We start from the raw sequence: 25,425 nt of genomic DNA on the forward strand, positions 1-25,425 counted from the left end.
GATTTTAAAATTGTGAGGCTGACGACGATATGTTACAAACAAAAGCGGACAATATATATTAGCGGTAGACTTGAACTATTACAGTATAGTTACTAATAGTCGTTACAATATGAATTCTATTCGTTAAAGCTATAATTTTTTTTACATACGTCTAACCGATGTATACTATTATATTGGCAATGAAAAGATACCTTACTTCCAAACCGAACACTTTTCCCCTGCCCATATTATCTACTTTTGCAATCTTTTTTACAATTGTAGTTCACTTTTTCACTTTTAAGACAGCCATGCTCGTCTGATAAGAGCCTTTCCACATAGATTCCTTAACCCATGCCACCATTTTCCTCCATATAAATCTCTTGTTTCCCATCTAGTTTTTGCTCAACAAGCAACCTTCTTCATAAAACTCAAAACCATGGATAGTAACTATGGCGCTTACACGAACCAGATCTCGTCTCAGAGACCACTGGCCATCGTCTTGGCTCTTGCTTCTGCTGTGGTGCTTTCACCATTAAGAGCTTATGAATCCAGATGGAGCTCTGGATTTGTTCTTCCACTGGTTCTTTTGGTGCTTATAATCGCCATTAAGACATCTTCGTCTTGCTCATCCATGTCCACGGACAGAAGGGAGAGAGATTCTGCAATTCTCTCGTCAGATCCTTCATGGGTTCTTAAAATTGGGAGCTCCTCCTGGGGACTTGCAGGGCTTTTAATGATGTTGATTTTCGGGCTTTCTTGGCAGAGTTCTGTTAAAGAATTCCTCTGGAGATAGAGAGCCTAATAATTTGTACTGTTGGGACCTGATATGGATTATTATAATGAAATCTTTAAAAGGTAAACTTAAATTATATAAACATAGCAAAGGCCAGCAACCAGTACATCAAGGAGTAATCTAATGCAGATATGTACAGATACTTATAATTATATACAACAGAACCTGATCCATAATTGAAGCATTGATATTTGTAGTGTAATCATAGGAATGGGGCAATGAAGCCACTGTCAGCTCCTCCAACCAGCAGGCTGTGGAGTTGCTACAGTAAAGCCTCCCTCGTACATTCGCTGGATTTCTTCCCGGTATTCAATCAACGACTTGTCGGGTATTGGCGGGGTCAATTCAACCACGTCCCCCATCTTCAGCTTGCACTTAGGGTCGCTCACAGGCTCATGGTTCAGTCTTGGTCTCAACTCCTCCTTTATTGGGAACCTATAGTGAGCCCATCTTGTGCTTCCTCTTCCTGCTCTTTCTAAAAGATCCATCATCGTTGTGTTAGCTGGGAATTCCTGGACCGACATCTGGTGATAACCGAAACAAAGCGTTTTTCAAATGTTAAAAGCTGCACTTTCGCATAACTAAACAAAAACAACAAGAATAATAATCATAGACCTTTTCGTTTTCAATCATTATGACAAACAAAGGCCCATCCTGGAAGCAGTGAGGTTTGTAAGAGTATGAACAATCAGACGAGTGAAAAGGGAAGTTGCAGGGTGGTTTGATGGAACCGATAGAAGATCGATCTCGGTTCATGGTTTCACAATGCCAGGTGAGAACCCATCTGGCCCATTCAACCATCTGGAGCACAAATGAAGAGTGCTTAGAGTCACCCTCCTTGTATCTCCAATGTGCAGCAAACCCAAACTCAGCTTGCAAATGCATTTCCTTGGTCCGAATTTGAACTTCAAGCGGGACATCACCTTCACCCCTTACTACTGTGTGTATAGATTGATACCTGATTACAAGCAGATCATATAAGAGAAGAGAGATAGAGTAAATATGAAGCCACTGAATACTGCTTTTAGATAAATAAATACCCGTTTAACTTCGGTTTACTTATGTAGTCCTTGAGCTTTCCCGGTACTTCGGGCCATAACTGACGAACGATTCTCAATGCTTCATGGCAGTCCTCTTCATTTTCAACAATGAGTCTCAATCCATGAATATCATGGATTTCATTCACGGTCAAATTCTTCCTACAAAAAATATCAAATTTACCTAAAAATAAGAATCGCGAACACGAGAGAACGAGAGAGAGAGATGGAAGGCTGAAGACGTACTTCAACATTTTGCGGTGAATGCTGTAGACACTTTTGTGCCGCCCAGTTACAACATGGTAAGAGATTCCATTATCCTTGAGAGCTCGCTCTAATTTTTGAATTGCAGAAAATATAATTGCTTCATCATATAAACCCAGCAGCTTGGAGGACAAATCTTCGTGCAATTCCAAATTAAGATGCTTAAAACACAGGTTTTCTAGCTGCTCCTTCCAACTGTAAATTCCAAGGCGATTAGCCAAAGGAACAAAAATCTCCATAGTCTCCTTTGCAAACCTTTGCCGCTTGATCAGAGGCAATGCATCTAAAGTCATCATATTGTGTAGACGGTCTGCTAATTTAATAAGGACAGCTCTTGCATCAGCCATAGCAAGGAACATGGTGTGCAAGCGGTCTGCCTCAACGATTCTCTCAGCGGTATCATGTTCACGAGCAAGCTTGCTTAAATGACTTAGCTTAGACACCTAAAACGAAGTACAAGAGAGATAGGTTAGGAACTTATTCTTCATCAGAATTTCTTTTTGTCAGGAGGCGGGGAAACCAGTCAGATATGTAATTCTAGAAAAGCGCAAGAATGTAAAGAAGAACGAAATATACAAAATGAGCTGTCTAATACGAGAAATATAGCGTGTGTTTTAGCCCAAATTTAAGATTAGTTTTGCAGTCATGTTCTATGCCTAATTCTAAGTCATCTATTCCAATGACAAAGAAAGTGTGGACTGCAAAGTATCTTACCCCTTCAACCAAATCAGCAACCTCAACTCCAAATGTCTCCAATATATAGTCATGACTCAAAAAAGAATCATCAAGTGTGTCGTGCAAAAGCCCTGCAGCAACTACTGTGGAATTAGCACCGACAAGCGCGAGCATCACTGCTGTTTCCACACAATGTTCCAAGTAAGGATCGCCACTTGCACGCATCTAAGGAAGAACGAGAAACACCATTAAAGGAAATTTCTTAATGAATATCATCAGTACTCAAGAGTCAAGACAGTAACAACAATGTCAATATCAAGGGATAGTGTTACCTGTCCCCTATGTGCTTTCTCAGCCTCATTAAAAGCCTTAATCACAAACTCGTCACAAAAGATTTTGTGCTTTGATTGTGCACTTTGAAGCAAATCCTTCACATACGACTTGGAATTACCTTCCGTAATACTGTCCTCCATATTGAAAGTCAATTCATCTCCAAACAAAGCAGATGAACTCGCATCTAACCTATCACTCGACACCTCCAATCTCGGCGAATCATAATCCACACACGAACCCAATGCATTTCTCACAAACCCATTGAACAGCCTGTTGGTACTTCCTCGTCCATGAAAACTACCATCCCCGCTTCTTTCTCTTACAGTCCATAATGGAGGAGTTCTCGCCGCCGACCCAACCCCACAACTGCCACAGGAAACCGGACCCTGGAAAACTGATACTGGGCTCTGATCCCGATTGAAGAATGACCCAATGAATTTATTTGGGGAATAACGGAACGAGGAACTCAATTCTTTAAGCTCCTCTCCTTTATCATGCTTAAATGAACCCAATTCTTCTCCACCACTTGAAATGCTCGATGACGACGAGGAGTGCCTCAGCGCAGTCGACGAGAACAAACTCGACAACCCCCCAACCATCGGTTTTTGGGATGAAGTGGCAGTCGAAGACGCCAACGACGAGGACCGAGAGGTGAAGTCTAAATCACATGATGCATGAGCGTTCATCTGGCAAGGGTGGGGAGAGGAACAAATAGTACTCGGTGGGCTAGTATACAGCGCTATAGTTGGAACAGCCATGGCCTTTTTTTACTCGAAATACCACCAATACCTCAAGAAACCCACACAATTTCCAGCAAAAAAGAAAAAAACAACCAATGCTAAAGCAGATCAAGCGAATTCTTCAGCAACCAATATTTTCTTCCCCTTTTCAAACGATTCGACACACGCCAAGCTTTTTCTGTACGCAATCAAATGAATGTAGCAGAGAGTACAGATTCCACGAATATTCAGCAAAAAAACTACAGAAAAGAACCAAACAGAGCAAAGATTCAATCAAATTTCAACCAAGAAGCACTGCAGGAGAATATGAAACGCAATACAGTAGCGACAAATTCATCAAAATCGAAAGGAAAAGAGAAGAAAAAAACATGAATCAAATCAAGAACTAAAATCGAAGAAATCTAAAATAGGAAGCCATCGCCCTAATCTTGGAGGAGAAGGTCACATACCTTGGAGGAGAAAGTGAGAAGCAGAACGAAGCGAGCGTTGGTTCTGTGATTTTCTAGTAATCTCTGTGCGTCTCAATATTGCTTGGCGTCCTCGAACTGGAAAACTTGAAATTACCATATTACCCTTTTCAATTTGTACCCCAGAAAAATCTATAGATTTAATAATTATTAATTACCAATTAGTAACACTTTTATTAAATAATTTTTTTTATATTATACAAATAAAATAAAAACATCCCAATTATATAATGAAATTAAAATAAACAAATATCCATTTATATCTACTAAATGTAATAAATATTATTTACCCACGCATGCAACTAGTTCAAATGGGTCCACCTTATTTTATTTTATTTATTTATTATTATTATTTTGTGGATGCTATTGCTACTATTTAAATAAAAATAAATATTATTTTTTCGTTCAATTATTCAATCCGCGTTCCTTTACTAAAATTCAAGCAATTGCGTTATATGTACTAAAGTTAACAATTAATTAATTTAATTGAAGTATTAACTTTAGGTATGATAATTTAATGTTTAATGAACTATAATATAGTATTAATGAAGTTATAATATAAGGTTTTATCCTAAAGTTAATAAATAATGGGAGTAATTATTAGGAGGTAGTAGGGGCTGTATCGACAATGTACATGTAGTGAGTTGAGTTGTTAACCGCCCGCCTTCTGGAAGATGTATGGATAAGGACAAATTTGGGAATTGTTTATTTAATTAAATAGCTAATTTAAGATTCTGTTGGGAATTATTTATTTAATTAAAATAGATTTGTGTAAGCTGAAAATAACACGTGGCCGGCATACAGAAATTACAAGGTCTTCACAGGCCACCACAAGGGTCGCCACGCGCCGCACGTGATGCCCATTGGGTGTGTCGTGTTTGTTGTACACAATCAACGGGGGTGACCCCCTTCGACCTCGTTGTTCTTTAGTTATATTTGGTGGAATTTCTTATCTGTAATATTATATCAACATCTGTTTTTATATTACGTGAAATATTTGTATGGTATGATTAATATTTTTGTTGAATATGTAATAATATTTACATGTCAAAATAAAAATGAAAGAAAGTATATCACGAGTCTGAATGAGATTTTATAAATTCTTACAATCATTTTTTTTTTTTTTTGGTGGTATTTCACCCCTAATCACGACTCATCCACCGATTTAAACATTTAAACCTCCACTTCGTTTCATATTGGTCACAGATAGATTACTTAGGTTTGGGTCTATAAAAGTGGCATTTACCCCATGAGGTAAAGACTCACTTTCACTACGGCTCTAATGGGTTCCCTTATCCAAGCCACTGCCTATGAGTAGTCGGCTCATTCTTCAATAGGCACGCGGTCAGAGTCTTACACTCCTCCCACTACTTTGAAACTTACAATTTCATGCTTTATTTCACTATTTCACTCTTCGATGGGTTCTTTTCACTCTTCTCTCACGATACTACTTCACTGTCGGTCACCCAGATTATTTAGCCTTGCAAGGTGGGGCTTGCTAATTGAGTCCCTTCTTCATGTCATAACCAATCGATCTTAAAAATTTGATATTGCAAAACATGGTTCTTATCGTGCAAAAGTCATTTCATTTTAGTACATATGAAACTCAAAATGGTATTTTAAACCAAATGAAATCATCAAATTTCCTCTAGCCATGAAGATTAATTAGAACGTTGGTTTGTATGTTTCTTCACATCACGGCGGAAAGCAGGTAAAAGAACGGTAAAAAAAATAAGCCAAAAAGTACCCGAGGTTCTAAAGATTGTCAAACTCATATATTGTAAAGATTACTTAGCCTGTACAGTACAAACAATTACAAAATGGCAATCTGTTGGGTAATTCCACAGTGATTCACACGATAATAAACAGTTCCTTCAAGAAATGGAGACTACCAACAAAAATTGCTTCAAAACCACTCTAACAGTACTGCAGGAGATTATAACTGCACAGTATAACAAATATCTAGCCAAGCCAAGCCAAGCCATAAAATTTCACACAGGATAATAAATTACTACTAACTACTATCTCTTTGTAAGCATCAAAGATTAGATGATGACACTTTCGTAGTGTTATGTAAAAACAATATCAACTCTCCGAAGCACTAGAGGATACCTGGAACTGTATCATAAGGGTGTGTTGTTCCATGGATATCTCCTTTGCTGAGCAAAAAATGATTTCAGTACTGACGGAAGGTAAGATTCAAGCGACCCGGACGGAGATTTGTTGCTTCTAAAAGTGCCTTCGGAGCAGTGTTTTGATGAATTGCAGTCACCCCGTGGAAAACATGTCTTGATTTCCCACCAAATATTAAGATATCTCCCGATTCCAAAGTAACTTTCTCTGCTTGATCAATGTCACTCCAATCGCCAAATAGGAATTCTGCCGAGTCACCAATGGAGAAGGAGACAACAGGCAACCCTTTCTCCAGACTTTCTTGACTTTCATCTCGATCCTAATGGGAGGAAAAGTAGACAAAGATTATGATGGAAAAAGCATGCAATGCAAACATTAGAGAAAGTTACTTATTGCAGACCTGATGAAGACCCAATCGCCCATTTTGCGAGTAAAAGTTTACAATACAAATGTTTGGTTTCATCCATGGAAGTACACGTTCAGGATTTTTGGTATTGGAATCTTTCCCCATAACCGCATAAGAATCTTTGATTGCCTTTTCAACCAGTTTGTAAAACTCAACAGGCATGTTTGGTGGTGTTGTATTATCAAATGGACGAACATCCCCATATTTACTACTGTCAGGATCCCAATTTTTACCAAGGCACATCATTTTCAAGTGTAGTTTTCCTCCTTCACGGTAACCAGGTTGGTAAAAACCTCCAGCTCCAATGCCAAGATCCCGACATTTTTTTACTATCTTCACCTGCGTCGACCGAGAGAGAGAGAGAGAGAGAGAGAGAGAGAGAGAGAGAGAGAGAGAGAGAGAGAGAGAGAGAGAGAGAGAGAGAGAGAGAGAGAGAGAGAGAGAGAGAGAGAGAGAGAGAGAGAGAGAGAGAGAGAGAGAGAGAGAGAGAGAGAGAGAGAGAGAGAGAGAGAGAGAGAGAGAGAGAGAGAGAGAGAGAGAGAGAGAGAGAGAGAGAGAGAGAGAGAGAGAGAGAGAGAGAGAGAGAGAGAGAGAGAGAGAGAGAGAGAGAGAGAGAGAGAGAGAGAGAGAGAGAGAGAGAGAGAGAGAGAGAGAGAGAGAGAGAGAGAGAGAGAGAGAGAGAGAGAGAGAGAGAGAGAGAGAGAGAGAGAGAGAGAGAGAGAGAGAGAGAGAGAGAGAGAGAGAGAGAGAGAGAGAGAGAGAGAGAGAGAGAGAGAGAGAGAGAGAGAGAGAGAGAGAGAGAGAGAGAGAGAGAGAGAGAGAGAGAGAGAGAGAGAGAGAGAGAGAGAGAGAGAGAGAGAGAGAGAGAGAGAGAGAGAGAGAGAGAGAGAGAGAGAGAGAGAGAGAGAGAGAGAGAGAGAGAGAGAGAGAGAGAGAGAGAGAGAGAGAGAGAGAGAGAGAGAGAGAGAGAGAGAGAGAGAGAGAGAGAGAGAGAGAGAGAGAGAGAGAGAGAGAGAGAGAGAGAGAGAGAGAGAGAGAGAGAGAGAGAGAGAGAGAGAGAGAGAGAGAGAGGAGAATCAGTAAGGAAAGCAATGAAGATCCAGAGTTACGAAAACACTTCCGACAAACCCAGAAATAATAGTGTGGCTCCAATCAAACTACACAAAGAAAACTATCCAAAACCTATATGGTGAACCTCGAATGAAAGGAAAACACAGACCATAGAGGAAGCTACAACCTATCCTACAAAGATCCTTTTTTTTTTCTTTTTCTGCTTGATAACAAATAATCTTTCTTCAGGATTTTTGTAATTATCAGCTAAATGTTGTTCTTCTGGATTGGAGTTTCCATTTGAGCTTAGTGTTTGGACTCCTTTTGTGAGAATTATTATTAGTATTTTTTTTTGAATTTGACCTTGTATATTCTTTCAATGAAAGCTTGGATAGTGAACTTTCCCTACTGGAGATATATGGAAAGATCTTTAACTCAAGAACGGATTCATTTGTGTTTGAGGCTGTTTCTACGATAACAAGATTTTGATATACATCAATTATGCAGTTGATAGAGGAAATCAATGTATACCTGATCACTGAGGGAAATGCCACTCTTCAGATGAACCATTCCTGGTCTCAACACATTTCCATTGTTTCCCTCCATTGCACGCTTCATCTCATTCCTCTTTTCTCTGTTCTTAGATAATAGAGAAGGATTCAGCGTAACAACTCCAGACTTTGGAGGGCATATATCAAAAATTTCGAGGTTCCCTAAAGGCTTCTTATCCTTTGAGTCCTTACAGTCGGAAACATTATTACTTTCTCTTAATTTTATGGTGGCAGTCTGATCTTGAACCATGAGTTCCTGTCCACCAGCATCTGATCTCTTACAACTATCATAAGGAAATGAATCATCGCAACGTTCCCCTTCTGCTGTAGGTTCCCGAATCTGAATTCTTTCTACAGCAGAATGCAAACTCTTCGAAACATTTTGAGCAGAACAAGGCGAGTGTTCGTTGCCATCGGACTTGGATGCAATAGATCCCAATAGTTGTTCAGAGGTATTGCTCATATCATTGCCATCAGAATTGGATGATATAGATCCTATTAACTGTTTAGGGGCAATATCATCAGCTGTATTATGATCCTGCTGAAGATCAACAGCACCAGGAGATGCATCTTTACCGCTATTTAAAGGCCGCCACTGCCACTGTTCAGAACCCAGGGCCTGTTTTTGTCCAAAAGTATTCCTGGAGTTCCTTGACGGGTGAGAACTTCTGTCTTTGAAAGCTCCATTTCTAGGGTTAGAAGAACCAGCAGCAGAAGGCCCCTCACCTCCAGCCTGCTTTTTTTGTTAGAATGTGAAAAGATTAGAAGTAAGCATGAGAGTAAAAACCTAAACTCCATCTCCTTCAACTCGAACTGTTACAATCTATCCCTAACATACACTGTATTTTCATAAATTTGCAATCAAAATTAAACTGTTACAAATTTTACAAATCAGTACTTTTTTTTACAATTTCCACTTTATCTCTATTTGTGTAAGGAATATCATCAATTCTTCGTCATGAAGGAACAAAAAGAAAATAAAGGAAGACAACTGAAATGAACTCAATCAACAGTCAACTCGATATTTTTATAGACATGAAGAACAAACAATTAGTAACAAACGAAGAAAGCAAGAATCAAGGATAGAGGCGAGAAGCGTAAAGTTTGTAAACATTGCGGAGGTTGAAGAAACTTACATGACGGGGACGATAAGTGAAATTATCAGCGGAGCGAGGAAATCGTCCTCTGTTATTCGGATGGCCTCTTCCACCATATCTATGGCCACCATCATTCATGACCTTGAGAAGAACTGGAAACAGAAGAGATTAATCGGCGGAAGTGAATGCCGAGGGGACTGATTGTTTGAAAGGCGCTCGATCAGTTTCAGAGACAAATCTGAAGCATCCACAAGAACAATTAGATTCTTAACATCAACGAAAAGAAATTTCACTCCAATTTCATATTAAAACAACATTCTGTAGCTAGAGAAGGCAAGATAGAGCAGAAACAACAGGAGAAAAAAAAATATTAAATCGTGATTGCAACAATCATAAGACAACAAAATCTTGAAAGAACAAAACGCATTCAAACACGAACAAACCTGGAATCGAAGGAGCGATCGAGAGTAACCGAGAGAGGTTTTGATGCAGAAAGGGTTGGGTTTAATCTGCTTTTTGCTTGTTTCAAGCTTATTCTTTTTTGAAGGGGATGGGAAAAGTCAGTCTAGTTTTAGCAATGGTTTAACGCCGTTTCGTTGCGCGTTCATGGCGTTTCAGATCATTAAAGAAATGCCAAATTATTTAAACGAATATAATCAACTTCAAATGCTAATTTTTTTTTTTTTTTTTTTTGCTGTTAAGGCATGCATATAGTGACGGGTTTAGGCAAGAAAGGTAGAGACATTAGATCATGAATAAATTAGTGTAGTAAAGAGCCAATTAAATTGAAATTTCCGATGAAGGGGCTCGATTTTTGGTTCTAGTAGATTGAGATCACGGCCAGAGAGGAAGAAGGTGGCTAACCACGTAGCCACACAACAAACCCAAAGGAGTTACCATTATTAGAATTAGGTAGGCTTTTAGTCACTATCGTCAAACTGACCATGATAATTGGTACTTTGTGGGAACTATTAAAGGTTCGTCAATTAATTCCTAATAGTGAGCATGTCTAAAACGATAAAAATTTATTGTAATTCTCTTATAATTATGAGTTGGTAGAGATAGGGCTGAGCTCGGGAATGCATAAATTTTATTAGAACCTTACAAGAGCCTTGTGGGTACAGTTAGAGTGTCTCCAACCACTCCCTATTCGTGAACTTGTTCAAATGTGAAATTACCACATAAGCCGATGAACGTTGGGATGCATGAGAGGCACCCCCTACTTATGATTCTTATGCTATGGGGCCTACTAGGAGATACCAACTAAACCATACTAGCGATTCTCCAACCACTCTCTAATCGTAAACTTGTTCGGACGAGAGCAAAAACCACCATGGTAGTTGAAAATTTGGCAGCATGAGGGTCGCCCCCTCCTTTAAGATGTCTTAGAACCTAAAGATAGAACTGATGAGTTAGTAATCTCAAAAGAGTCGAGCCCTAAGAACTAACAACCCACATAGAGCTAAGAGTAGAGGACTTAATAGCGTCCACAGTATTACCTTAAGTTGAGTTTGGGTGAACCAAGTTAGCCTAGGAGAGCCTAAAACTTAGAGACGAGGTTTTTAAGTACGAATAAAACATCAACGATCAACGGAACTAAATAATAAAATATTCAAGCACGAACTAAGAACCTACAAACAAACTACTTATTAAGTACTTTTATAATCATTCATGCTACGTTCGAGAGAGAGTGTGCATGGGGTGTAAGTGGTCGAGATAGAGTTATTATAGCATTTGTTATGTTGTCATGTTGTTTGGTAAACTGCATTCCTGTATATTTTGTACGACTAATTTCTATTTAAACTAATTTAGATCAAAGACAGGTACGAGAGAATTGGGTTGCACCAATAATACGATGTATTGTTGTTGTGCTAATAGTAATTCGGAACAGTTAAGACAGACAGACTTTTAATATTTTTATTTGTTAATTGTATTCAAATTTATATTAAAAATATATAAATATTTAATAGATATATAAATTCAATTTATTTAAAACAAAATATATTCATAGATTAATAAATAATAATTTATATTCAACTTGGTAGTAACTACCATTTATAAAATATAAATTCAACGCTTAGTAAGACTAGGTTGGGCCTTTAGAACTTAGGCCCAATTTAGTACTTTTAAATGGGCCTAATAGGCCCATTTCAAAGGCCACGGTCGACGATGAAGCCGACGCTTCTCATCTCCGATTATTTTATCGAACTCTCGTTTATTCACAGTTGCAGAGCTTAGTCCTTGAAACGACCAGATCTGCATTTGTTCTCTGCGGGTTGAGAGTTCCTCACATCAACCAAACGCATCAAACTTCTCGAGATCTAATTTCCTTCACTTATTTTCATTGTAAATCAGGTAGTTTCTTCAATTCTTGCTGTTCCTTGCAACCTAGATCTGTGAAATTTCCGAATTCTAACTCTGTTTCGTCTCGATTTTGTTCCCTTGATTTCATTTTGTTCAGATCTCAAACCGTGAGAGAAGCAGATATGGAGAAGTCGTGCACTCTGTTGGTGCACTTCGACAAGGGCACCCCAGCCATGGCAAATGAGATCAAGGAAGCTTTGGAAGGGAATGACATTGATAACAAGATTGAAGCAATGAAAAAAGCGATTATGCTGTTGCTTGACGGGGAAACCATTCCACAACTTTTCATCACAATTATACGCTATGTTTTGCCTTCTGATGACCACACCATCCAGAAGCTCCTCCTTCTATATTTGGAGATCATCGACAAGACCGATTCCCGTGGTAAAGTTCTGCCGGAGATGATTCTTATTTGCCAGAACCTACGCAACAACCTTCAGCATCCCAACGAGTATATTCGCGGCGTCACCCTGAGATTTCTCTGCCGTCTGAATGAGACCGAGATCATAGAGCCATTGATCCCGTCCATTCTCACCAATTTGGAGCATCGCCACCCATTTGTTCGGCGGAATGCGGTGCTTGCTGTCATGTCCGTTTACAAACTTCCTCAAGGGGAGCAATTACTGGACAGTGCACCTGAGATCATCGAGAAGTTCCTGACCTCTGAGCAGGACAATTCCAGTAAGAGAAATGCTTTTCTTATGCTCTTCAATTGTGCTCAAGAAAGGGCCATCAATTATCTCTTTACCAACATCGATAGGATGACCGATTGGGGTGAGCAGCTTCAGATGGTTGTCTTAGAATTAGTTAAGAAGGTTTGCCGGGCCAATAAGGCCGAGAAAGGAAAATATATTAAGATCATTATATCTTTGTTGAATTCCCCATCAACTGCCGTCATATATGAGTGTGCTGGAACTCTTGTGTCTCTTTCCTCAGCTCCCACGGCTATTAGAGCTGCTGCGAATACTTACTGCCAGCTTTTGCTCTCCCAAAGTGATAATAATGTAAAGCTTATTGTTCTTGATAGGCTTAATGAGCTTAAGACATCTCATAGGGAGATAATGGTCGAACTAGTAATGGATGTGCTTCGAGCACTTTCCAGCCCAAATCTTGATATTAGGAGGAAAACTATCGATATTGCCCTGGAATTGATTACTCCTAGGAATATTGATGAAGTTGTTATGTTGCTGAAAAAGGAGGTGGTGAAGACTCAAAGTGGAGAGCATGAGAAGAATGGGGAATATAGGCAAATGCTGGTGCAGGCTATACATACATGTGCAATTAAGTTCCCTGAGGTCGCCAGCACAGTGGTACATCTTTTGATGGATTTCTTGAGTGATACCAACGTAGCTTCAGCAATGGATGTTGTTGTTTTTGTACGTGAGATCATTGAGACAAATCCCAAATTGCGAGTTTCTATCATTACACGACTGTTGGATACATTCTATCAGATTCGTGCAGCAAGGGTGTGTTCTTGTGCACTTTGGATCATTGGAGAGTACTGTCTCTCGCTCTCTGAAGTTGAGAGTGGAATCTCTACCATAAAAAATTGTCTTGGTGACCTTCCTTTCTACACAGTTTCGGAGGAAGGAGAGGCACAAGAGTCTTCAAAAAGTTCACAAGTAAGCTCAACCACAATATCCTCTAGAAGGCCTGTCATTCTTGCAGATGGAACCTATGCTACCCAAAGTGCTGCGCTTGAGACTGCAATAGCGCCACCAACCCTTGTTCAGGGATCCTTATCATCTATTGGGAATTTGAGATCCTTACTTCTTTCTGGTGACTTTTTCCTTGGGGCAGTTGTGGCTTGCACGCTTACAAAGCTTGTTTTGAGGCTAGAGGAGGTTCAGCCTTCCAAAGTCGAAGTGAACAGAACCTTCACTCAAGTATTATTGATCATGGTTTCTATGTTGCAACTGGGTGAATCTTCGTTTCTTCCTCATCCAATTGATAATGATTCACGTGACAGGATTGTCCTCTGTATTAGATTGCTAAGCAATACTGGTGATGAAGTAAGGAAGATATGGTTGCAATCTTGCAGACAAAGCTTTGTAAAAATGCTGGCTGAAAAGCAGCGCCATGAAACTGAAGAGATAAAAGCCAGGGCTCAGATATCCTATGCACAGCCAGATGATCTAATTGATTTTTACCACTTAAAAAGCAGGAAGGTAATATACATTTCACCTGTTGTCTCCTGCACATTTTTAGTTTACTATTAGACGCAATTTTCTATTTTTATATGTATCATGGATCATAGAGTTTCGTATAACTAACCGAATGTGTTTGATCCCAATTTGCTTTGGATGAAGATGTCTCGTGTTGTCTCCTGAATATTCTTTTTTAAAATTTATTTATGGCACTATTCTTCTATTTTTCTTGTTTTGTTCCTTGATGTGTAGAGTTTAATATACTTTCTTTCAGTATCTTTCACGTCAACCTACTTTGGATGTAAATATCTCATGCTTCCTCTTGGGGATTTTTTAGTGTGTTTGTGACATTTCATTCTTCTAATTTTTTGTTGTTCTGGATTTTTGTTGGCGTGCAATGACTTACTTATAATGTAATGGACATCAATTTGCATTGAATGTAGCAACTATGGATGCCAATAAACTCTGCTTAGATTTTTTTAAGCATGCATCGGGCTAATGTTTATAGGAAGTTCTAGAAACTCATCCATAATTTCTGTTTCTTGCAAGGAAAGGAGTATGGAACTCATTACAGTATTTGAGTGGTTTACTCCTCTTAATAGGATATTAGTACCATGTCATCATTATGTTGCTTCTTTTTCCCGCCCCAACTGGTTTCTTTGCTCAGACTTGAGCTCGAATGAAATTGAATTCCAGTATTCCTTTTTTATGGTAAAGAATTGGTATAAGATGGCAAAACCCATTTCTATACGTACATTATGGTATTATCTTGGTAGGTAGGGGCTCTGAGAATGAACATTAAGTGTTTTCTGTTGGTCTCAATTCTTAAGTCCCAATTTTCCAGAGAAAACAAGTTACTGTGATGATTAAACTGGAAGTATTCAAGTTTTCATTTTCTAAATCACTGGTTTTCTTGATTTCTTTTGTTTCGTTGACTCTGTATCATTTTTCAGGGTATGAGTCAGCTAGAACTGGAAGATGAGGTCCAAGATGATCTTAAGCGTGCAACTGGAGAGTTTACAAAAGAGGGGGATGATGCAAACAAACTCAACCGCATTCTTCAACTAACTGGATTCAGTGATCCTGTTTATGCAGAAGCTTATGTTACTGTTCATCATTACGACATTGTTCTTGATGTTACAGTGATTAACAGAACTAAAGAGACTCTTCAGAATCTGTGCCTAGAGTTGGCCACTATGGGTGACCTCAAACTTGTTGAACGCCCTCAAAACTATACCCTTGCTCCGGAGTCAAGCAGACAAATAAAGGCTAACATCAAGGTTTCTTCTACTGAAACAGGAGTCATATTTGGTAACATTGTATACGAGACTTCTTCTAATGTGCAAGAGAGAACAGTCATAGTTCTTAATGATATCCACATAGATATCATGGATTACATTTCTCCTGCATCCTGCACTGATGTGGCATTTAGAGCAATGTGGGCTGAATTTGAGTGGGAAAACAAGGTACGTACTCTATGTTCTTTTGTAACATTCATTTGAAAACTACCTCAATATATTTTTTTTAATAGGGAGAAACTGTGATATTTCATTGAATAAATGAAATTAGCACCATTGGTGGCTTACAAGAAGCATTGCCAATTATAAGTCAAAGAGGAGAGACTATAATCCTTAAAAGGTTGTGAACATTTACACCAAGAAAGAGCATCAAACAAAAGTTAAGATAGAAAGTCCTCACTAGAAGAATGAGTGTTGTTGAGGATCCTCCTATTCTTCCGCACCAAAGAGACCTAAAAAGGAACGTTTAAAAGCCAGCCATGAAGTTTGTGCAATCTCCTTTAAAGGGATGTCCCACAAAAGTCAGTGATAGGAGATCAAATATGGTGCCAGGCACAATCAAACACCACCCAAAACTTTTCACAATGAAATTCCAGTACTGTATAGCAAAGAAGCAAGAAGCAAAATGGTGGAATGAGATTCTGAGCTTGCATTGAACATAACACACCATGAAGGAGAGAGTGAAATAAGGCATTTGTCTTTGGAGGCAATCATACGTATTAATGTCACTCTAAATTCCCATATAAAGAACTTAATTTTCCTTGGAAAAAAAAGCCCTTCCAAAGCACTGAATAAAGAGGGTTAGTAACATGATCTCATGGCTTCACTAGAGCATCGATGGTAGAACAAACTGTTAACTTCTTGGATGGTTCAAGAGTCCAAACCCAAGAGTCAGCCATAGGCTTTAATGTAATAGATGTTAGAATGTCGGAAAGAGAAGCCAATTCATCAATTTCGTTATCTTTAAGATTCCTCCTAAGCCTCAAATCCCAATCTCTGTTTTCACAATTCCAAGAATCAGCCACAGTAGCATCCATATGATTTCGGATACAAGATAGCCAAATTAGTGTCATGCCAAAAGGAAGTGTAAAAACCGTTGTCCAGCGGTCTTCTAATATATGTTTTACCAAGCTGTTCAGTAAAGAAATCCATCTCCATGCAGCTTTGGAACATCCCAAATTCTAAGAATTCAGCCACTGTTGAAAATTTTCCATGGGATAATATTTTGCATTAATGATTTTACACCAAAGAATATCTTCTTCAATAAGAAATCGCCCAATCCATTTAGACTAAAGGGCTTCATTCCAGGATTTAAGATTTCCAATGCTCAATCCTCCCAATTGAAGAGGAAGTTAAGTTTTTTTTGCCATTCACATTATGCATTCCACCATCACCTTTAGCACCTTCCCGTAGAAAGTCCCTAAAAGACCATGATTTTATCTTTTACTTGCCAACGATGACCAACCAGGAATGAGTGGACGAATTTAATAGAGTTTAATGTTCAAATTATCTGAACTGGATATAGGTTTGCTTGACAATTGACGTAATCTGAGTTCTTCGTTTGGAAAGGCTAGCTCAGTCAGCCATTATTAATTATTGAATTGCACCTTGAAAAAAAAAAAAGGTTTTGGTACTTCGAGTTGTTATGTCTGGATTCATGAACATTTTGATATCTTGTCTAATGCTTGGGTTGACCAATTTTCCTAACTTTGTTTTGGATTGGCTTGTTTTAATGTCTTAAAAACGGCTTGCATTGAAGTTGCTTTCTACTTCTGGTATTATTTTCCGTTTTGATGAGAATATTGAAAGGTTTTGGGCCTTTGTATTATCCATCAAGGATGCGCAACTTTTTTTAGTTTCTTTTGCAAATCTTTTCTTTTGATTTGAAGTATCTGCTCTCATGTAAGGCTTCCATTGTGTAGTAGCTTGTCCACCCCATCTAGATACACAATTTTTAATGTGAACTTTCTTTTTCCTATTTAGTGATGTTAAAGTAATTTTCATACAATAAATTTTGATTATGGTTCAATTCGACTGCAGGTTGCTGTGAATACAGTAATTCAAGATGAGAAGGAATTTCTAAATCACATTATGAAGTCAACGAATATGAAGTGCCTGACACCAATGTAAGATCCTTTTGTCTAGTATTTGCTCTTTTACCTTTGGATGCTTTATGCTTATGTGGACAGGACACCTGCACTATAGAACTGCTTAGATGTTCATATTGTAGCCTGGTACTTCTACTGCAATCCCCTCTCATTTAAAATTTTCTTTCTGCTGGACTTGCTCTGTTGCAACTACCTGTTTGGTATCAGCAGCCTCAAATTTGATTCACCTGATATTTTCCATTTCACATCCACTCCTTGCTTGTGCTACTAACCATTTTCTATGAATTATAGAAATACTGCATGATTAAAAGATGATGAGAAAACTAAAAGTTAGAGATTTCCATATCATATTTTTAATGGTTTTTAAAAATAGTAATTACATTTCTCTCGTTTTCGGTAAAGCCACCGAATTATTATTACAGATTTTTTGGGGAGGTGGGTACATCATATACGTAGTTACATGTTATTTAAATCTGTCTCTTTTCGTTTTTGGGCATCAGATCGGCATTAGAAGGTGAATGTGGTTTCCTTGCTGCTAACCTTTATGCGAAGAGTGTTTTTGGAGAGGATGCTTTGGTGAATGTGAGCATTGAAAAGCAAGCAGACAACAAGTTGAGCGGGTACATCAGGATACGGAGCAAGACTCAAGGTATTGCTCTCAGTCTTGGGGATAAGATTACTTTGAAACAGAAGGGAGGCTCATGAACATTCAAATTTGACGAATAATATTTGGAGTTCTTACTGTTAAAATTTTGCTTCAACCTCTCTCACTGTATTGCCCTTCCTTTGCGGCCATTCGAACTCGTTGCCATTTTATTCCCTTTTACTCTTCATTTTCATTTAGACCTTGAGATATCTCCCTTTTTCTAGAAAGAGGGATCTGTTGTTATATGTTATTAGTAGTGTCCACAAACAAGTGGCAAATCTATGCTGTCTGTCTTTATTCTTTATTCCCTTGTTCGACCTCCTTATTGTGTAGTTATTAATGTGTACTACAGAGTACCTTCTATAGTTATAAAGTTTCTTTTTGTTGATCTTTTGACATTGTTTACATGTTTGTTCATCATGTTTTGCCTCTAAATTATTCTGCAAATCTTGGTCTTAGGTGACAAACCTATACTATAATTTTACTTCGTTTCAAATTCGGCATAGAATACGTCATTGTGAATCTGCTAATCTCGGCTTCCTTCTCGTTATTGGCTCGAGTAAAACCACTCCATAACTGTAACCATCTGAAGCTTTTTCTCTTGGCTGCTGAAAACGAATTCTGTCATAAGCACATAACATATCGCAACACGGTCCAATCCTTCCAAACAAAAACACATTAACATGCAGAGGTAATACATAATATATGTGTAGAATGATACCTGTCGCAATGTAGCCAATTGTACCCTCAAAAGGTTCCCGTTTGAATGGTATCTGTAAAGCAATAGAGCATGGCTTTTCCCAGCCAAAAATCTTCCGAAGTGATCAAGTTTGGGTGCTTGATGTTGCCTACCGTTCGGATTTCCTTGACCATATTCTCGCTTCCCCATTTAAACAATAGACGAAGGTAGCTTTTTATAGGCTTGAAAATTCTTTCACAAAATAATTCATCGGAGCCGTTTCTTGTCCCGTCCCCCCACCCCGGCATAGCGCTTCGCTTTTGGGTCACCTCCAACAGATTGCTACTAAGATCTAGCAATGAAAGACTTCCAAGTTCTGATAATACATTGTGGATGCCTCCAGTAAATCAATTTTCTTTCAATATCAACGTGGATAGAAGTTTCCAACTACCCAAACTACGGGGTACACAACCATTCAATAAATTGAATCCTACGTCGAACTTATTTAGTTTGACAAAATTTGAGAGAGAAGATGGAAAAGTTCCTTCCAAGAAGTTGTGTAAGCTTGTTGCTTGAAAAATCAATTGACGTGAGATTGATGCAATTTCCCTCACTTGAGGGAGTTGTTCCATTGAGGTTATTTTCACTAGCATCCATGAATCGAAGGCCGTGATTTCTCATAAATTCTGGCATAACCCTTCCTTCTCAAAATCAACTTCTGAAGACATGTGAGTAACGGTATTCTATACCATGAGTTGGGAGACTTGACCAAATAGGTAGTCGGAAACATAGTTTGAAAAGATGGAATTCGCTTTTTTTCGTATAGAGAAAGTAGAAGAGCAACTCTCTTATATGCACATTTTAGGACTGAACGATGGAATCTCACCCTCTCACTCACCTATGAAGACTTAGTTTATGATTTGATTATAAACAAATCGTTCATCAGAGGATCACTAGAACTTAAGGTATAAAATGTAGTTATAGAGCTAAAACTGACTTTTGAACTTAGTGTAACTATGAACAACTTGTGAATGATTGATTTGTTTATAATAGTTATATTCATAGATGCAACTTGTCTTACTTCAAGTGTTAGAAATAATTATTTAATATTTTTTATATATTAAGAGTAAAGCGGAAAAAATATATTTAATTTAATTGAATATTTATTTTGTCAGCATCTAATTGCCGCCAACGTTCATGCTAAGCCAAGATCAAACTCTCCATGAGATTGTTGGGTACATCATATCTCGTGTAACAAGCAAGCCCCTCTTTGAACTAAGTGCCCTCGAAGAATACGATATGTCTATGTTTCAACCTTAAACACCGGAGTGTTTCATGCATTAGTTAGGCCCCTAAACTTTCTTCCATCACATACCACTTTTTTTACTTAAATTGAGCGTTGATATTCAAACATGATTTAAATAAAATATTAATTATTATAATAAATTTGACAAAAGATTCTCCAAAGTTCCTAAGCACCCATGTGGACCCAAAGATCATCTCATTTTCTCTCTCAACATCTTCGACATCTTCGACCAGCCTTAATCTTGTGTTCGAAAGATTTTAATAAACTAAGTTGCATATTATTAAAATACATCCAAGAAATTTCACGACCACAACTTCGACAAGGTAAAGTTCATGTTTAATTTATATGCTTTATTTTAATTTTAAAAAAAGAGTAGTTCATTCTCTTCACAAGCCACGTCTTAGGCCATAACTATCAGTAAAATTATAATTTAATCCCATCCTAATTTTCATTTAATTAATTATTAATTATTTTCAACCTAAATATAATTTAATTATTTAAAATAATCAAAAAGTCAACCTCTCACTCTTTATCACAAAAATAAGTAAAATCAAAACAAGTCCTCACTTGCATTTCATTTTATTTCATCAACATACACAAAAATACAAAAGAGTAGTTTAAATAATTATTAAACATGGCTGGGCTGGGCTTAGGCTTGGGCCTAGGCATGGGCTTGGTCTTGGGCCTGGGCCTATACTTGGGCTTGGTCTTGGGCCTACGCTTGGGCTTGGGCATCTGGCCGACAAGACATAAAAACTAAAAAAAAGAAAAAAAGAAAAAAGAAAAAGGAAGTAACCGACATGTCGGAAGTGAGTCCCATAATTATAGGTTTAGAAACACAAACTCTTCAACGGCAGCGACTTGTCCAATTTTGGCGAGAGTATCCTTAGTTGGCACTTCATCCACACCAATTGCCATAATTGCCCTTTTCTTCCTTACCGTTCTCCCAACGCTCATAAAATTCACATTCACATTATTCTCTCCCAGAATGTTTCCCACCCGTCCGATCATTCCCGGCTGATCCACCTGTCGACACAGGATTAAATTCCCTTCCAAACTCACATCCACGTCAAACCATCCTACACGTGTCAAATGCGGCACTCCATATTTCACCTTCCCTTCCATTGCCACCTCACCCGTCTCCGACACCGCACTCCCAAACTTTGACTCCACGTTGGACACCAGAATCTGAATTGACTCCACTGGGAACTCCGGCGGCGCGTCCACCAGCACTCGCTCCTCGCTTATACGGAGACCCTTCTGCTTCGCCGTGAAATCCGCGTTCACCAGGTTTATGTGGCTGTCGGAGATCGGCTCGATTATGCCTTTCGTGATCATGGCTCGTAACAGCCTCGTGTCTAAATCGTCTGGGGCTCGCCCTGATCGGTAAACCACTTTAATTGATTTTATACCCTTACCTCCGCCGACCAGCTGCACCGCCAGCCGCCCCAATTTCTCCGCCAGAATCACGTACGGCGCCAACTCCGTCAGGACCTGTTTATAATCCCGTTTAATTTCACCCACAAATCCAAATTTTTTGCATTAATTAAGCTTAGTTACCTCCGGGGCCACCATCGGAGCGTTGACGGCGGTGGCGGAAAGTTCACCGTTCAATGCACCCACCACGGCTTCGGCTATTTCAATGGCAACGCCTTCCTGTGCCTCCTTGGTGCTGGCTCCAAGATGAGGCGTGACGGTAACATTCTTATGCTGCACCAGCTTGCTGTCTTGCGGCGGTGGCTCCTCCACGAAGACGTCAAGCGCCGCCTATTCCACCGGAGCTCAATAAATTATGGCGCACTTCATTCAATACAACAATTTTTTTAGAATTGAAATTACCTGAGAAACAACTCCATTATCGAGGGCTTTAATTAAGGCATCTTCATCAATAAGACCTCCTCTGCCAACGTTAATCAAACGAGCTCCTTTCTTCATCAGACCGAAAGTGTCGTCGTTGAAAAGCTTTGTCGTTGTCGGAGTGAGCGGCATATGAAGCGAAATGAAATCGGCTGTGGATATGGCTTGATTGAACGACACCAATTCAACGCCGATGGCTCTTGCTCTGTCCACCGGCGTGTAAGGGTCGTGTGCTATCACTTGCATCCCTAACCCCTTTGCTCGTCTCGCCATTTCCGATCCCACTTTCCCGAATCCCATCACCGCTAGTGTTTTTCCGACCAGTGAAACTCCGACATACTTGCTCCGCTCCCATTTTCCTGGAAAACCCATTACAAGACATCAAATTTGGGTAACAAAACACACTTTTAACGCCCAAAAACAGAGGCGTTTGGAGCAGGGGTTAGTAATTATAAGCAGATCTAAACATTGAAACAAAAGGGTATCCCTTTATTACCGACCTGCTTTCATGGAGGCATCGGCCTGAGCAACATTTCGGGCCATGGCAGTAAGCAAGGCAATACCATGTTCGGCGGCGGCGATGGTATTAGCAGTAGGGGCATTAACAACAAGACAACCGAACTCAGTGGCGGCCTGCAGATCCACATTATCAATACCAACACCGGCTCTTCCAACAACCTTCAAACGCCCTTTTGCAGCCTCAAAGACCTGCCGGTTCACCTTGGTGCCACTACGCACAATCAAGGCGTCGCAAGAAGAGATCTTGGCGCAAAGCTCTTCCGGTGAGAGGTCGTAAGCGCAGTCGACATTCCCAAAGCCCCGGAGAAGCTTCAAACCGGCCTCTCCAAGTTTCTCGGCCACCAGAATGGTCGATCTGTCATTTGGGAAAGTGGGGTCGACGAGATCGGAGCTCCGAGCATCCAATTCCGACGATTCCACCGTCTTCAAAACGCTACGAACAGGAATCAAATTGGAATTCCTGAGAGAAACAGAGGAGGTGGAAATGGAGCTTTGAAGGAAGGGAAGAACAGGGGAATTGGTATTGGAATTGGAATCGGAGGATCTGTGGAAGGAGGCGAAATGGGTTGAGGAAAAGAGGGATTTTGCAGAAGAGGAAGCCATGGGAGATGAATTTGGTGGTGTGAATGATGGCGTTGAAGGGCTTTTGAAGTGGAAAGAAACGAGAAGGAGTGTTGATGGAGGGAGGAGAAGGGGTGAGCTTAAAATAGTGGGGAATGGGTTTAAGGTGGGGAATTTTGGGGAATAATTAAACACATAATTTACCAACCAATTAAATTCTCTTTTTGATTATCAACCATTCAAATTTGTGTTCTTCTCTTCTAAACGAATGATGGTAGGAAATTGTTCTGTTCATTCTATATATGAATTCTCCTTCTTTTTTAATCTCTTGGTTCTTTCTTTTTTTTTGAAAAAGAAAATAGATAAATAAAGTTTGGTTCATATTGCCCGAGAGCTCCACTGACTCGAATTACAGTACCTTAGTAGGTTGGATTAGTTTTGAAAATTCAGGTTAGTGCACAGAGTGTTATTTTATAGGTTGACAACATGACCTAACCGTCACGGACTCATCAGACAAACTAGGGCAAAACTAGCATTGGCATTTCTAGGATGGGCTAGGGAGTGGCCCTAAAATGTGGCCATCATAACCTAAATCATGGTACTTTCTGAGTTGTATAGAGATCTAGAACAGACACTGTCTTACCTTGGTCTACATTCATTTTTTGAAGCAAGTCTTACAAGTTTGTAACTCCGGCCCATTTGACCATTTTATATTTTAGTATTATCACAAGGTAGCAGAGTCTATATGTTATAAACATTAATGACATAATATTAATTATAAACCGTTTAATTAATTAGAAATTTTCATTTACTAAATGTTACTTCATTATAGACCTATAAAGGGCGAGGTGTGTTCATGTAAATAATTATTATAGACAAGTGGATCATTGAGAGTTGTTCGTAATTACAATTGGGTTAAAAGTCTATTTTACCCTTGTAATTACATCACTCTTAAGTACATAACGAACAATTTCTTTATTATCTAATCATAAACTAAGTCCCTTTCAGATAAGTGAGAGGCTGAAACTCTATTATTCAAGCCTCGAAATAAGCACTTATGGACTACCCATCTACTTTCCTTATATGGAAATGAGTGAATTGTAAGATTATGTTTTTAGCTACTTATTTGGTTAAGTCCGTAGACATATTGTATCTGTTATAAAAGTCATTCACATTCATACAAATCAAAGAACAATCTTTCTTGGACAGAGTTCCTAACTCATTTAAGATTAAAGTAGAATTGCATATAATTATTTTGTGAAATATTAATATTTTCAATTAACGGATTTATAGGAAGTGATTAAGGATAAGACACTAACTTCATCTACCCGTCATATCCATACTTATCTTAATATTTGAGTTCACGTCATTAGCTTCTTCGAGATCGTCTCAACCATTGGGTTCACATTATTAGCTCTCCTATGCTCACTTCATTACCTCACTTTGAGCTTATTTCTATATTTGGGTTTACATCTATAGTTGGTATGATCTTATATGTATATTTGAATTCACATCATTAGCTCCTCTAAGACTATCTCTTTATTTGAGCTCGTTTTTAAGACACGACCCTACAATAACTACATCATATAAATTCAAGAAGTGACCTTGCAACCATTAAGGTACGGCCCTACACTATTATATCGTATACACGTGAGGAGTGATCTTGCAATCATAAACATTTTAAGGAGCGACCTTACAATACACAAGGACATTATAGTAATTATACCAATTAAGATTGACTTCATCTAATTTCCATTATGGAAAAATAAGCAACTTACCATTACGAATTTGATTTTTATTACTAGTACAGCCAATTTCCGAGGCCCTAATGATTGAGTAGTTAAATTACGAATTTGCCCCACATCTGACCATGTGATGTGTCCTCTGTTAAGCTCATAAGGCGACCAATCAATCAAAAGGTTGGACTGTTGGATCTAATACTGGGGCCCCCATGGGGGCTCTCTCCGCATTTAGAGGAACGGCTCCCATCTCTCCAATCACCGGATCGCACGTGGCGTCTATAAAAAAATCTATTTTAATTATTTCTATTTTTTTTTAATTAATTTGAAGCGACAGAATATTGCAAATGACATAGTAGGCTTGTTGCCACCACGATCAATTTATTTCTTTCATGTGCATGCTAAGGCCTATGGACAAGGTGTGTGCATGGGCGCCAAATGCTAGCCCCCTTGCCCGCAATCTGCATGCTCCCAAGCGCACGTTCACCATGCTAGTCTTGCGTACAAGTGCGTGGACACCCTATTTGCTCTTGCATGTGTGCATTGTGTTATGGTCATGTTTGTCCAAGGTGTATTGTTTATGGCCGCACGTCAGATGTCCTGATCATACTTGTCCAAGGCGTATTGTCCATGATTGCATGCGTATTCCAAATCCCTTTTACATGCTAAAATAGAC

The 25,425-nt window shown here is 39.0% G+C and overlaps 4 protein-coding genes across 9 annotated transcripts; 1 reads left to right on the forward strand and 3 right to left on the reverse strand.

Moving 5' to 3' along the window:
* Positions 1-863: 863 nt before the first annotated feature.
* Positions 864-4,375, reverse strand: LOC111457535 (probable GTP diphosphokinase RSH3, chloroplastic). Of its 3 annotated transcripts, none has more exons than XM_023099785.1 (7): positions 4,271-4,375; positions 3,081-4,060; positions 2,788-2,973; positions 2,056-2,516; positions 1,813-1,971; positions 1,388-1,730; positions 864-1,296 (listed from the first exon to the last, which is right to left on the reverse strand). In XM_023099785.1, exons 2-7 carry the CDS (start codon positions 3,837-3,839, stop codon positions 1,003-1,005), a joined length of 2,202 nt encoding a protein of 733 aa, XP_022955553.1. In that variant the 5' UTR covers positions 3,840-4,060; positions 4,271-4,375; the 3' UTR covers positions 864-1,002. The 3 variants fall into 3 exon arrangements, with proteins under 3 accessions (XP_022955553.1, XP_022955555.1, XP_022955554.1); XM_023099787.1 differs by having other exon boundaries at positions 3,081-3,999; positions 4,271-4,344; XM_023099786.1 differs by having other exon boundaries at positions 4,267-4,286.
* A 1,665-nt stretch (positions 4,376-6,040) lies between these two features.
* Positions 6,041-10,098, reverse strand: LOC111457830. 3 transcript variants are annotated; one of them, XM_023100232.1, is made up of 5 exons: positions 9,969-10,098; positions 9,565-9,763; positions 8,409-9,164; positions 6,822-7,166; positions 6,041-6,740 (listed from the first exon to the last, which is right to left on the reverse strand). In XM_023100232.1, exons 2-5 carry the CDS (start codon positions 9,661-9,663, stop codon positions 6,465-6,467), a joined length of 1,476 nt encoding a protein of 491 aa, XP_022956000.1. In that variant the 5' UTR covers positions 9,664-9,763; positions 9,969-10,098; the 3' UTR covers positions 6,041-6,464. The 3 variants fall into 3 exon arrangements, with proteins under 3 accessions (XP_022956000.1, XP_022956002.1, XP_022956001.1); XM_023100234.1 differs by having other exon boundaries at positions 8,409-9,161; positions 9,969-10,097; XM_023100233.1 differs by lacking the exon at positions 9,969-10,098 and having other exon boundaries at positions 9,565-9,962.
* A 1,621-nt stretch (positions 10,099-11,719) lies between these two features.
* LOC111457553 (coatomer subunit beta-1-like) lies at positions 11,720-18,481 on the forward strand. Its single transcript, XM_023099819.1, has 5 exons — positions 11,720-11,880; positions 11,987-14,057; positions 14,990-15,502; positions 17,375-17,460; positions 17,943-18,481. The coding sequence occupies exons 2-5, from the start codon at positions 12,012-12,014 to the stop codon at positions 18,145-18,147; spliced, it is 2,850 nt and encodes a 949-aa protein (XP_022955587.1). The 5' UTR covers positions 11,720-11,880; positions 11,987-12,011; the 3' UTR covers positions 18,148-18,481.
* A 2,137-nt stretch (positions 18,482-20,618) lies between these two features.
* On the reverse strand, positions 20,619-23,172 carry LOC111457950 (D-3-phosphoglycerate dehydrogenase 1, chloroplastic-like). Of its 2 annotated transcripts, XR_002713029.1 has the most exons (5): positions 22,431-23,172; positions 21,913-22,289; positions 21,634-21,840; positions 20,771-21,567; positions 20,619-20,734 (listed from the first exon to the last, which is right to left on the reverse strand). XR_002713029.1 is itself a non-coding variant. In XM_023100411.1 (4 exons), exons 1-4 carry the CDS (start codon positions 23,050-23,052, stop codon positions 20,896-20,898), a joined length of 1,878 nt encoding a protein of 625 aa, XP_022956179.1. In that variant the 5' UTR covers positions 23,053-23,172; the 3' UTR covers positions 20,619-20,895. The 2 variants fall into 2 exon arrangements, 1 of the variants encoding a protein (XP_022956179.1); XM_023100411.1 differs by having other exon boundaries at positions 20,619-21,567.
* Between the last annotated feature and the right edge of the window lie 2,253 nt (positions 23,173-25,425).

This window comes from Cucurbita moschata, unplaced genomic scaffold, assembly GCF_002738365.1.
Source record: "Cucurbita moschata cultivar Rifu unplaced genomic scaffold, Cmos_1.0 Cmo_Scf00020, whole genome shotgun sequence".
Lineage (NCBI taxonomy): Eukaryota > Viridiplantae > Streptophyta > Magnoliopsida > Cucurbitales > Cucurbitaceae > Cucurbita > Cucurbita moschata.

Excerpts from the sequence above, each read along its gene's own strand:
- LOC111457553 (XM_023099819.1), top strand. The coding sequence starts at position 12,012 with ATGGAGAAGTCGTGCACTCTGTTGGTGCACTTCGACAAGGGCACCCCA. Across the intron at positions 14,058-14,989 it reads ACCACTTAAAAAGCAGGAAG|GGTATGAGTCAGCTAGAACT; the intron begins GTAATATACATT and ends ATCATTTTTCAG. Across the intron at positions 15,503-17,374 it reads AATTTGAGTGGGAAAACAAG|GTTGCTGTGAATACAGTAAT; the intron begins GTACGTACTCTA and ends ATTCGACTGCAG.
- LOC111457950 (XM_023100411.1), bottom strand. The coding sequence starts at position 23,052 with ATGGCTTCCTCTTCTGCAAAATCCCTCTTTTCCTCAACCCATTTCGCC. Across the intron at positions 22,290-22,430 it reads CGATGCCTCCATGAAAGCAG|GAAAATGGGAGCGGAGCAAG; the intron begins GTCGGTAATAAA and ends TGGGTTTTCCAG. Across the intron at positions 21,841-21,912 it reads ATAATGGAGTTGTTTCTCAG|GCGGCGCTTGACGTCTTCGT; the intron begins GTAATTTCAATT and ends CCGGTGGAATAG.
- LOC111457830 (XM_023100232.1), bottom strand. The coding sequence starts at position 9,663 with ATGAATGATGGTGGCCATAGATATGGTGGAAGAGGCCATCCGAATAAC. Across the intron at positions 9,165-9,564 it reads TCACTTATCGTCCCCGTCAT|CAGGCTGGAGGTGAGGGGCC; the intron begins GTAAGTTTCTTC and ends TAACAAAAAAAG. Across the intron at positions 7,167-8,408 it reads GCATTTCCCTCAGTGATCAG|GTGAAGATAGTAAAAAAATG; the intron begins GTATACATTGAT and ends CGGTCGACGCAG.
- LOC111457535 (XM_023099785.1), bottom strand. The coding sequence starts at position 3,839 with ATGGCTGTTCCAACTATAGCGCTGTATACTAGCCCACCGAGTACTATT. Across the intron at positions 2,974-3,080 it reads AGAAAGCACATAGGGGACAG|ATGCGTGCAAGTGGCGATCC; the intron begins GTAACACTATCC and ends GTTCTTCCTTAG. Across the intron at positions 2,517-2,787 it reads TTGCTGATTTGGTTGAAGGG|GTGTCTAAGCTAAGTCATTT; the intron begins GTAAGATACTTT and ends ACTTCGTTTTAG.